This window comes from Garra rufa, chromosome 17 (assembly GCF_049309525.1).
Source record: "Garra rufa chromosome 17, GarRuf1.0, whole genome shotgun sequence".
Lineage (NCBI taxonomy): Eukaryota > Metazoa > Chordata > Actinopteri > Cypriniformes > Cyprinidae > Garra > Garra rufa.
In genome coordinates, this window is record NC_133377.1 from 34,617,683 (window position 1) to 34,630,952 (window position 13,270).

At 31.0% G+C, this 13,270-nt stretch overlaps 1 protein-coding gene across 1 annotated transcript; it reads left to right on the forward strand.

The window, feature by feature from the left end:
• The first annotated feature begins 1,250 nt into the window (after positions 1–1,250).
• On the forward strand, positions 1,251–8,948 carry LOC141289713 (trafficking protein particle complex subunit 9-like). Its single transcript, XM_073821887.1, has 2 exons — positions 1,251–1,466; positions 5,197–8,948. The coding sequence occupies exons 1-2, from the start codon at positions 1,278–1,280 to the stop codon at positions 5,371–5,373; spliced, it is 366 nt and encodes a 121-aa protein (XP_073677988.1). The 5' UTR covers positions 1,251–1,277; the 3' UTR covers positions 5,374–8,948.
• Positions 8,949–13,270: the final 4,322 nt, after the last annotated feature.

Sequence of the window (13,270 nt, forward strand, 5' to 3'; positions counted from 1 at the left end):
AAGTGTGATACATTTTTTTCAGGATTCTTTAAATAGAAATTTTGTATCCAATAAACAGCATTTATTTCAAATAGAAATATTTTGTAACATTGCCATTACTCTCACTTTTAATCAATTTAATGCATAATTGTTGAATAAAAATGTTAATTTCTTTTAAAAATTATTACTGACCCCAAAATTTTGAACAGTATCATATATATATATATATATATTTGAGGTTTTTTTTTTTGCTTTCAGTAAATTATTTTCTACATGTTTGCATTATTTCATTTTGTATTTTATTTTATTTTATTTTATTTTATAAAATTACACTATTAAATCTTTTACAGACTTCTTATTTTGTTAATTCACATCCAAAAATTTGGAATTATTCTTTTCCAGAAATGATTTTTCTGAATCACACTGTAAAAGCAAAACTTCATACCTAAGAACATTTTTTAACCATTTTTCAGGATTCTTTGAATAGAAATTTCATTTCCAATGAACATCATTTATTTAAAATAGAAATCTTTTGTAACATTGTCTTTACTCTCACTTTTAATAAATGTAATGCATACTTAAAAAGTTTAATTTCTTAAAAAAAAAAAATTACTGACCGCAAATTTTTGAACAGTTGTGTATATATATTTGAGGGTTTTCTCTACACATTTGAATAATTAACTATTTTATTTTACTTTTAAAAAAATCTTCTACAGACTTCTTATTGTATTAATTCATATCCGAAATTTTGGAATTATTATTTTCCTGAAATGATGCTTAATATTTCTGAATCGCACTGTAATCACAAAAGCAAAACTTTATACCAAAGAAGTGTTTAATATTTAATGGTATTGTTTTTTTTAGTACCTCATCAACTGGTAGTTTCATATTTCAAGCTGTTGCATTTAATCATAGTGGTGAGGTTCATATCGTTTTTAATAAATCACACAGTGTGTAATGAGTGCTTTGTGTATATTTATATTTGATGGCTTATGAACCATTTGAAGGCAAGGTGATATAGTTAAAATTTAAAATTAAAAAACTTAAAATTTATGGTGTACAGTTGATTTTTTTAATCATAGTTTTGAGATGTGTTACAGAATTCAGCAAATGTGCAGATGAGTTTGTGATGCTTTGACTATGATGATTTCTAGTAATAAATGTTCAGGGTGATATTAAAGCATGTCTATACAGTGTTTCAAAAGAGAATACTTATTATTTTGGCTCAACGTCTCCTGTCTCTCTCTATCTGTCTGTCTCCAGATGTTGTGGTTAACGGAAAGCCGTGTGACTGTGACATGACCGCTGACTGCAGGGTCGGAGACGCTGTGCCATTAGAGGTGAAACTGACCAACCGCAGCAAGAGCGCAGTCGGACCGTTCTCTCTGACCGTCGTCCCCTTCCAAGACTATCAGAACGGAGTCCAAAACTATGACCTGCAGGACTCAGTCACTTTCATCGGCTCCAACACCTTCTACATCAACACGGTGAGCCAATGACGCACGTAGAAAAGCACATAGCAGCTGGACACTGTCTGAGCCGGGTCACATCCTCAACTTCTGAGGAATGTTTAGCTTTCAAATCATAGTCATGGTGTTAAAGGTACACTTACATATGTGACCCCTGTACCACAAAACCAGTCTTATTTAGCACTGGAAATTTGTAGCGATAGACAAAAATGCACAGTATGGGTCACAATTATATTATATGTGTACAGTCGTGGCCAAAATTTTTGAGAATTACATAAATATTGAAAATTGGAAAAGTTGCTGCTTAAGTTTTTATAATAGCAATTTGCATATACTCCAGAATGTTATGAAGAGTGATCAGATGAATTGCATAGTCCTTCTTTGCCATGAAAATTAACTTAATCCCCAAAAAAACTTTCCACTGCATTTCATTGCTGTCATTAAAGGACCTGCTGAGATCATTTCAGTAATCGTCTTGTTAACTCAGGTGAGAATGTTGACCAGCACAAGGCTGGAGATCATTATGTCAGGCTGATTGGGTTACAATGGCAGACTGGACATGTTAAAAGGAGGGTGATGCTTGAAATCATTGTTCTTCCATTGTTAACCATGGTGACCTGCAAAGAAACGCATGCAGCCATCATTGCGTTGCATAAAAATGGCTTCACAGGCAAAGATATTGTGGCTACTAAGATTGCACCTAAATCAACAATTTATAGGATCATCAAGAACTTCAAGGAAAGAGGTTCAATTCTTGTTAAGAAGGCTTCAGGGCGTCCAAGAAAGTCCAGCAAGCGCCAGGATCGTCTCCTAAAGAGGATTCAGCTGCGGGATCGGAGTGCCACCAGTGCAGAGCTTGCTCAGGAATGGCAGCAGGCAGGTGTGAGCGCATCTGCACGCACAGTGAGGCCAAGACTTTTGGAAGATGGCCTGGTGTCAAGAAGGGCAGCAAAGAAGCCACTCCTCTCCAAAAAAAACATCAGGGACAGATTGATCTTCTGCAAAAAGTATGGCGAATGGACTGCTGAGGACTGGGGCAAAGTCATATTCTCCGATGAAGCCTCTTTCCGATTGTTTGGGGCATCTGGAAAAAGGCTTGACATCAGTCCTGTGTCATGCCAACAGTAAAGCATCCTGAGACCATTCATGTGTGGGGTTGCTTCTCATCCAAGGGAGTGGGCTCACTCACAATTTTGCCCAAAAACACAGCCATGAATAAAGAATGGTAGCAAAACACCCTCCAACAGCAACTTCTTCCAACAATCCAACAACAGTTTGGTGAAGAACAATTCATTTTCCAGCACGATGGAGCACCGTGCCATAAGGCAAAAGTGATAACTAAGTGGCTCGGGGACCAAAACGTTGAAATTTTGGGTCCATGGCCTGGAAACTCCCCAGATCTTAATCCCATTGAGAACTTGTGGTCAATCCTCAAGAGGCGGGTGGACAAACAAAAACCCACTAATTCTGACAAACTCCAAGAAGTGATTATGAAAGAATGGGTTGCTATCAGTCAGGATTTGGCCCAGAAGTTGATTGAGAGCATGCCCAGTCGAACTGCAGAGGTCTTGAAAAAGAAGGGCCAACACTGCATATACTGACTCTTTGCATAAATGTCATGTAATTGTCAATAAAAGCCTTTGAAACGTATGAAGTGCTTGTAATTGTATTTCAGTACATCACAGAAACAACTGAAACAAAGATCTAAAAGCAGTTTAGCAGCAAACTTTGTGAAAACTAATATTTGTGTCATTCTCAAAACTTTTGGCCACGACTGTATATACTTACACAAGGCTTATTCATTGTATCTTACACATCTATTTATTCTTTGTTAGTATTAATTTCCACAAGTCATCAAAACTGTGGAAAAAAATGTCAGAATTATAAAAAGACCAGTAATGATATGTCTTTTTTTTTTCTTTACAGATTTTTTTTCTCTGTTTTTTTATTTAAAAATAACTGCAAGCATTAAATCATAAACTTTTTTTGTTTTTTTTAATTGCGTCCAGTCGTTTAACTGGTAGTGTTTGTGAAGCATGAAGCAAGATAATGTGAAGCATAAATTCATTCCCCTATACCCAAACTAATAACTGCTGGTAATTATGACAGACATATATAAATGCATAATATATGTAATATTGCATGACAATTTTTCTAATATTATATATTTTTTTAATATATTTGTTTATTACTACAATTACTATTTAAAATAATAGCGTAAAATAAATTGTAAAAATTATATGTAATTTTACGTATTCATGTATTTGTACTAAACATTAATTACAAGCATTAAATCAAAATCTTATAGATGGAAATAGTTTTAAAATCAAGAGATACATTAAAAAATGTCTTTTAACTGGTAGGGTTTGTGAAATTATGACAGAAATAGATAAATATATATGTAATGTTGCATAATAATTATTTTAATATTATTTTATTATTATTTTAATATTTATAGGTGTATATGAGTAGTAGTACTCGTTGCAATAAAAATAATCTAATAACTGAACATTTAAGTTAATTTTCGTTTATTTATTTATTTTTGTACAAATAAAACAATTACAAACATAGTCATAAATGTTTTCAAGACAATATAAAGCATAAATTCAGTCTCCTATACCCTGGTAGTAATTATGACATTTATATATTTCATATGTTTATATAGATATATTGAATTATATTTGTGGAATATGTGGAATATTGCATGACAATTTTTCTAATATTATATGTATTTTTTCATTTGAATATCTCTGTATTCCTACTACTACTATTCAAAATTATTTAAAAAATACATTAAAATTATATGCATTTTTTAATTATTAATTTAATCATATTTACAAGCATTAAATCATAAACTTATAGATTAAAATATTTACGATGATATGACTCATAATTTCAATCCCTTGTATCTAAACTTTTAACTTGTAGTTTATGTGAAATTATGACAGAAATGTATGAATGCATAAAATATGTAATATTACAGGACAGTTTTCTAATATTATATGTATTTTTTATTTTAATATTTGTTTATTTCTATTGTTACTAATAATAATAGATTAAAACTGTATATGTAAGTTTAATGATGCATTTATTTGTACGAACAATATTTACAAGCATTAAATCATAAACCTTTAGATTAAAATGTTTTTAAGATCATGAGAAGCATACATTTAGTTATCTGTCTGAATTTTTAACTGTTAGTTTATGTGAAATATATCAGAAATATATTATATCATTTAATATATATATATATATATATATATATATATATATATATATATATATATAGTAAGGCATAACTTTTCCAAGCGTCAGACAAATACAAAATTGTTTTAAAAAAATACATTAAAAAAGTAATAATATATTTTTAGATTTTATTATTTCATTATTACAGCTACTGGTGATATTATTATTATTGTCATTATTATTATTATTATTATTATTATTATTGTTGTTGTAGTCCAATTTAAAAAAAAAAAGATTAAAAAGGATTAAATCACAATTAAAATGGTGCAAAGTCAGATCTGAGCCCATTGTAAGACCAAAAACAATGACTTCCCATTCACTTTGTTCACGTTTTAGTTCATTAATCAGTCTGAGTTTGGTTGTTTTAATGAAGACAGACTGTCTTTGCTTCTGCAGCTGTAAGACTTCTCTTTCATGGCCACAGGACATGCATGTGAGGAGTGTGTGGGTTGCAGTGCTACAGTCAGCAGGTGTTTGAGGAGTGTGATGTTCTCGTCCGCAGGTGAACCCTACAGAGAACTCGGTGTGTGTGGGAGCCCTGCTCTTCTTATACACCGGTGATTTCTATCTGAACATCAAGTTCCAAGATGACAGCACGGCCCGCGACCTGCCGCCCGCCTGGTTCTGTCTGCCCAGCGTTCACATCAAAGCCCAGGAGCCCATCGAAGCGGCCGCCTGAGCCTCTGAACTCTGACCTTTGACCCAACCAACTCAATAGGCTTTTGTAAAGGACCCAGGAGAGAAATCTGCTGTTATTTAGACGACTACTGAGCTGATCTGGATATTTATTGAGTCGAGAGCTTTTAGAGGTTGCAGATTCAATTTATAGCAAATCCTCCACTTTACGATCCAATCTGAACCTCTCATTCCCTTCTTTGGAGACAAAAGGATAAAGAACATTTTTCAGGTAACCACAAAGTGAAAACATCTAAGGACGTCTTACAAATTAGTTCTGAAGCCTTCTTTTTAAGTAATCATGACTGTGGAGAAATGTTAAAAAGGCTGGACTGCACAGCAACTTCATGCTTTCAATGCGTAAAAATGATGAAAACGTCTCCAGCTCATATTTCATCCCCCAAAAAAAGAATATATACATATATTTACTTTTAAGGGGCAGTATATATATATACGTATATATATATACGTATATATACTTTTCTGCTCACCAAGGCTGTGTTTATTTGATTAAAAAATACAGAAAAACAGTAATATTATGAAATATTATTGCAATTTAAAATAGTGGTTTTCTATGTTAATATACTTTAAAAGAGAATTTATTTCTGTGATGCAAAGCTGAATTTTCATCAGCCATTGCTTAAGTCTTGAGTGTCACATGATCCTTAAGGAATCATTCTAATACGCTGATTTATATTAGAATGATTTCTGAATATTTTTTTTAAACCTGTGATACCTTTTTCAGGATTCTTTGATGAATAATATATTAAAAAGAACAGCATTTATTCAAAATAGGAATCTTATCTAACAATATAAGTCTTTACTATCACTTTTTATCAGTTTAACACGTCCTTGATGAATAAAAGTATTCATTTCTTTCAAAGACAAAAAGAACAAATGACTGACCCCAAACTTTGAACAGCATATTGTATATTTTTATTTTGTATATAAAATATTTTTATTTTGAATAAATGCTGTTCTTTTTCATGTTTTATTCATCAAATAATCCTGAAAATTAATCACACATTCCAAAAAAAAAAAAAAATATATTAAAAAGTAAAACTGTTTTTTTTTTTATAATAAAACTGATAATAAATTAGCAACTTCTGAAGGATCATGTGACACTGAAGACCCGAGTAATGATGCTGAAATTTCAGATTTGCATGACAGGAATAAATTATATTTTAAAATAAATTAAAATAGAAAACCATTATTTTAAATTGCAATGTTATTTAACAACATTTTTTTCTGTATTTTTAACCAAATATATGCAGCCTTGATGAGCTTATTAAAAATCTTACTGATCCCGAACTTTTGAGTGGCATATATATATATATATATATATATATATATATATATATAAATTTTTTTTTTTACAATTAAGAACTTTTTGCCTCAGGTCTCATTACTGTAATGTGGTCATTTTTTTTTTAATTAATTTGTTTTCTAATCCTCATAATTGTAAATGGTGATTCTCAGAACTATATTGCTGCAATAGTGCAATATTTTGTTAATTTGCAATAATATTTACAATGATAATTTGACAGTATTTAAAAATATTTTTTATGTTTTATAAAACGTGAAATTATAAAACGGCCTTAATCAACAGACATTCATCATAGATTAAGTTTAAAATGTTATTGGATTTTTGCATTATAGTAATGAGAGTTTGAAGGGAAATGTTCTGAATTGTTATAAGAATAATTCTCAATTCTCAAATAATTTTCAGTACGACAAAAAACGAAAAAGTAAAAAAATTATTTACCATTTCCTTCTTTTGTTTTTGGGTTGAAATATGGGTTCTCAGCAGATTTGAAAGGGTTTACCTTAACAGTGCATGTAAATATGGGTTACACTTTTCACAATATTTTCATGTAGGAATATAGCTTTTAGCACACTTGGATCAATTTTTCTGGGGTCGATGCATACACAGTTTTGTGATGGCTTGTGGGAACCACAACTTTGATTCACGTTTATATATTTATGAAACTGGTTTAGTCTGTTTAACGTGTTTGCTTATGAATCTGATGTCAGCTGATGGTTTTAATATCTCTATGAATCTAAGCAAAAGATTGAAATGTTGACTTTGCAGTTATAAAAATTAAATGTTAATTAAAAACTCAAAATATAATCAAAACAACAATATAATGGTTTGAAGAGTTTTTCAGGACTTCTGACTGAACTTGGGCACAGCAGGATCTGAGCATGTGCTGGTTTTCACCTCATATTGTTCCAGGAACTGAGGTCATTTTTCCTGAGGTGAGCTTTCTAGCAACCGATGATTGCTGGAAATGTGATATTAATGCTTTTATTGTGCTGTGGTCCAGTGGTGATAATGCAAGAGGCGGTTGAAATGGTCTACATGATGTGCTGTAATGGTAAGTGATTGCAGTTGCAGTAATTGAATTAGCATTAAATGTCCACTCAGGGATTCCAGCGCTGAGATTGTCTGACCAAATTGTGTCTAATTCACAGAATCATTACCGGATAAGAGCATTTGCTTTTAAAATGACTCATCTAAAGGTTCAGATAATATTACAGTGGTCATTTATGTGGAATTTTGTCAGATAATATCGGATTTATAAAAAAAAAAAAAGTTTAGGTTTTGGTTGAGGTGTCATGAAAAAATAAAGTTGAAGGTTTATTTTACAGTACATATTGAAAATAATATAAACCAACATTAACGAGACTCTGCTTTAGGAGCAGAAACTTGACCTACAGTAAATAAAAGGTCATTTATTAGTTACAGATAATTGGCAATAAAAAAAACAACTATTTAGGAATGGAATTTATCATTTCATATTTATCAAAAATTAAAAAATACATTTAATTAGTTTATATTAAGCAATTTTTTGCATTATGAAAGTATTTTAATAGCAATTAAGAACTATTTGCCTAAAGGCCGCTAATTAGTGTATTAGTTTGTTTTGTAATTCTCATAATTCTCGGATTTATATTTCTGCAATACTGCAATACTTTTGTTGTTTTGCAATAATGTACATAACCAGTCAAAAGATTTTTTATGTTTTCTGTTTTATTCTGCTAACCAAGCCTGCATTTATTTGATCCAAAATTTAGTTATTTAAAATAAGTTTTCTGTTTGAATATATGATCAAAGAAACCTGAAAAAAAAAATCTACTCAGCTGTTTTCAACATAATAATAATAATAATAATAATAATAATAATAGTAGTAGTAAAAAAAAAATAATTCTGAGCAGCAAATCAGAATTTTAGAATAATTTCTGAAGGATTATGGGACAATGAAGACTGGTGTTATGATGCTTAAAATTTTAGCTTTGTAATCACAGAAATAAATTACATTTTAAAATATATTCAAATAGAAAATAGTTATTTTAAATAGTAAAAATATTTCAAAATGGTACTGTTTTTGCTGTGCTTTGGATCAAATAAATGTAGGCCTGGTGTGCAGAAGAGACATTAAAAAATCTAAATAATAATAATAATAATAATTTGTTTACAGTATGTATATGTATATATATATATATATATATATATATATATATATATGTGTGTATATGTGTATATATATGTATATATGTATGTATGTATGTATATGTATTTTTTGTTTGTTAAAAATAGGCATAATAAACAAAATATGTGGAAATCTAATATATTATTATTTCATATTTATTAATAATTAAATAATACATTAAATTTATTTAATTTAAGCAGTTTTGACTGTTTTGAAATTTGAATTTTAAACTTTTTAATTTCATTTTCCTCCACTTTCCTCAGACAAAGATAATAAACATATACAACATTAAATCTTGCTTGAACATTTTAAAACATTTTTTTGATTGTAGACACTGCTTTTAATTTCAAATGTAAATGGGAAAATTAATTGCATATAATTGTCAATTCTGCAGGCATCTGAAATTAAATGTCTACAATCAATAATCTTTTTAATTTAATGTAGTTTTACTGATATTTTGAACTTTTTTCTTCCCTAGTGGTAGCAAGTTTATTTAACATGTTGTGGAAATTGAAACAGTTTTTTTTTTTATCATAGATTATATTTTAATTAGGAAATTAAATGAAAATTAGTTCATTAAAGATATTTTGTATTTTTCCTACTGTAAATATATTAAAAATATATATTTTTGATTAGTAATATGCATTGCTAAGAATTTCACTTGGACAACTTTTAAGGCGATTTTCTGTATTTTGATTTTCTTGCATCAGATTCCAGATTTTCAAATAGTTGTATCTCGGCCAAATATTGTCTAATCCTAACAAACATACATCAATGGAAAGCTTATTATACAGATGATGTATAAATCTCAATAAAAAAAAAAGACCCTTATGACTGGTTTTGTGGTCCAGGGTCACAAATAAGGTTATCTTTGTTTGTTTAAAACATCTAAAAGGTTAGGTAAGATGAAAGACAATCAGCAGTGATCACAGAGAAATGAACCATTTTAATGACACTTTAAACTATTCATATTTATCTCAATTAGCACGAGTTAATGAGCCGATGTACTTAAACACACACAAGCTCTGAATGATGAACCCAACAAACTCTGATAATATTGAGTTTTTACGGCCCAGACCTCACAACTTCAATTACCACTGCATGTGTATGTGTGTGTAAACCTGTATATGCATGTTTGTCCTTGATGTCCATTTGTGTGTGTGTGTGTGTGTGTGTGTGTGTGTGTTTCCTTCATGTTCCGTCATGAATGAGATTATCTCAGCACAGGTTTCCTGACGTTCACTTTGATCTGCTCTGTCACCACAGGATGGAAAAATTCAGGAGCTTCATCAAACACACACACACACACACACACACACACACACACAAAATAGAGTGAAAATGCAGAATACTGTTTCTTAATCTCCTCAAGGGGATGAACCTCTAATACTGTCGTAGTGTTCTTCTTAAACCTTTAACAGCACATCCAAGGGTGTCACCGCTGACCGATGATATCATCTGTTTGACCTTGAACTCAGTCTTAGGTCATTTGCATATATTGAAGCCTAAAACTGACCATGGAAGAAAAGTGTTTATGCTAATGTCAGCTATAGCACCCCAGCATGTAAATCAAGCTTAAAGGGATATTTCACCCAAAAATGAAAATTCTGTCATTAATTACTTACCGTCATGTCGTTCCAAACTCACAAGTCCTTGGTTCAACTTTTGAAGACAAATTAAGATATTTCGATGAAATCCGAGAGCTTGCTGACCCTGCGCAGACAGCAACAAAACTGACACGTTCAAGGCCCAGAAATGTAGTAAGAACTTTGAAAAATAGTCCATGTGACAATAGTGGTTTAACCGTAATCGAGTTTATTTAACCATAAACGACTTTATTCAACAATTTCTCCCCCTACATGTCAGTCTCTAATTTGTGTTCTGAAGATAAATGATGTTCGGATTGGATCGATAAAGGAATGGTTAATTAAGGTCAGAATTTTCATTTTTGGGTGAACTATACCTTTAAATTCAATAATTTGTGTTTATGTGTGTTCAAGTACATGACAGTAAAAATTCAACATAAAAAAAGCAGGTTTTTCAGGTAGCTAAAGCAAGAAATTACAGACAAAAGCAGGTCAATTTTGAGATTTCAAGCTGTTTTGCTTAAAATAACATCCAAAAAAAGCACATTTTAGTGTTTTATTACACTTTATTTGTATCTGTGGAACACCTCTTTAAAGGAGTAGTTTACTTTTAGAACAAAAATGTACAGATAATGTACTCACCCCCTTGTCATCCAAGATTTTTATGTTTTTCTTTTTTCAGTCGTAAAGAAATTGTTTTTTGAGGAAAACATTTCAGGATTTCTCTCCATATAGTGGACTTCTATGGTGCCCATGAGTTTGAAATTCCAAAATGCAGTTTAAATGCAGCTTCAAAAGGCTCTAAATGATCCCAGCTGAGGAAAGAAGGGTCTTACCTAGTGAAATGATCGATTATTTTCTAAAAACATTTACAATTAATATACTTTTAAATCTCTACACAGAATACACACAGAGCTAGACAAGATGAGCTTTTGAGGTTAAAAAGTATATAAATTGTGATTTTTTTTTTTATTTTTTTTTTTGAAAATAACCGATCGTTTTGCTAGATAAGACCCTCCTTTCCTCAGCTGTGATCGTTTAGAGCCATTTGAAGCTGCATTTTGGAAGTTCAAACTCGGGGGCACCAATGAAATCCATTATATGGTGAGAAACCCTGAAATGTTTTCCTCAAAAAACATATTTTTCTTACGACTGAAGAAAAAAAGGCATGCACATCTTGGATGACAAGGGGGTGAGTACATTCTGTAAATTTTTGTTCTGAAAGAGAACTACTAATTTAAAGGCTGTTTTCTCAAAATGAGTTTTGACTAATGCACTGAGCCAAAAATTTCCATGTCAGTAGCATTTACATAAATCAAACTTGAGTTTTATTCCCATGTATATTCTGAAACTTTTTACAGAGGTGTTTTTTTCTTCTTCCATAAAACATTCACCTTTATGTTGTATTATATTCATAAAAATGTGGTAAATTAGTAAATTTTTTATTTATGCAGTGATAAGAAGAGATCCAACCCCCCTTTGCAAAAACCTTGAACACTAATGTGCCAACAAAATAAACAAGAAATTTGATCCTGGCTTTATCCAATGTTTGGATTTCTTTCCCAAATGCAAATGAATGCATATTTAAATACCTAATGCATCATTTGTCATAACTTGTAGTCATAAAATTTATAAACTTTTAAATCATTTTGATATGTTGAACTGTTGATTTCCATTAATCTTCACCTGTTTTGTTTTTCCTTAAAGGGGCTGTTTTTTACTCTCTCAGGCCTTCTAAAATGTAGATATGTTTTTCTTCATCAGAACTGATTTGAAGAAACTTGAGTTGAGGTCAAAAGTTTACATACACCTTGCAGAATCTGCTAAATGTTAATTATTTTACCAAAATAAGATGGATCATATAAAATGCATGTTATTGTTTATTTAGCACTGACCTAAATAAAATATTTAACATAAAAGATGTTTACATATAGTCCACAAGAGAGAATAATAGTTGAATTTATACCCTGACCCTGTTCAAAAGTTTACATCCCCTTGATTCCCAATACTGTGTTGATACCTGAATGATCCACAGCTGTTTAACATATTTTGTCTTCTGGGAAACATGTAACTATCTTTTGTAGCCTCTGAAGGGCAGTGCTAAATGAACAAATATGGTGTTTAAGCAGAATAATAAAAATGCACACCTGCAAAATGCTGGAAAATCAAAAAAATGTGGGACCTGGAGGATTTTTCTGAAGAAGAGCAGGCAGTTTTACTGTTCCGGACAAACAAGGGACTTATGAACATCTATCGCTAAACAACAAAACAAAACAAAAAAGCATCTGTGGGTCATTCGGGTTACAACGCAGTATTAAGAATCCAGGGGATGTAAACTTTTGAACAGGGTAATTTTTATAAATTCAACTATAAATTATCAGGTCAGTAATAAATAAACAATAATATGCATTATGTATGATCCCTCTTATTTTGGTCAAATAATGAACATTTTGCAGATTCTGAAAGTGGGGGGTGTAAGCTTTTGACCGCAACTGTACATCACTTGGATCCTCTGCAGTGAATGGGTGCCGTCAGAATGAGAGTCCAAACAGCTGATAAAAACATCACAATAATCCACACCACTCCAATCCATCAGTTAATATCTAGTGAAGTGAAAAGCTGCATGTTTGTAAGAAACAAATCCATCAAGTCGTTTTAATTTTAAACTGTGACTTCTGGCTAAAATATTAGTCTATAATCCATAATAATGCTTCCTCGAGAAAAAAAAAATACACCAACATATTGGTTTATGACTGTTTTTCCTCATAAATAGTGCTTAAACAGTGTACTCTCATGATTCAGACGAGATGACTTTTTCACT

Coding starts and splice junctions, on each gene's coding strand:
- LOC141289713 (XM_073821887.1), top strand. CDS start 1,278: ATGACCGCTGACTGCAGGGTCGGAGACGCTGTGCCATTAGAGGTGAAA. Junction 1,467..5,196: donor ACACCTTCTACATCAACACG/GTGAGCCAATGA, acceptor TCTCGTCCGCAG/GTGAACCCTACAGAGAACTC.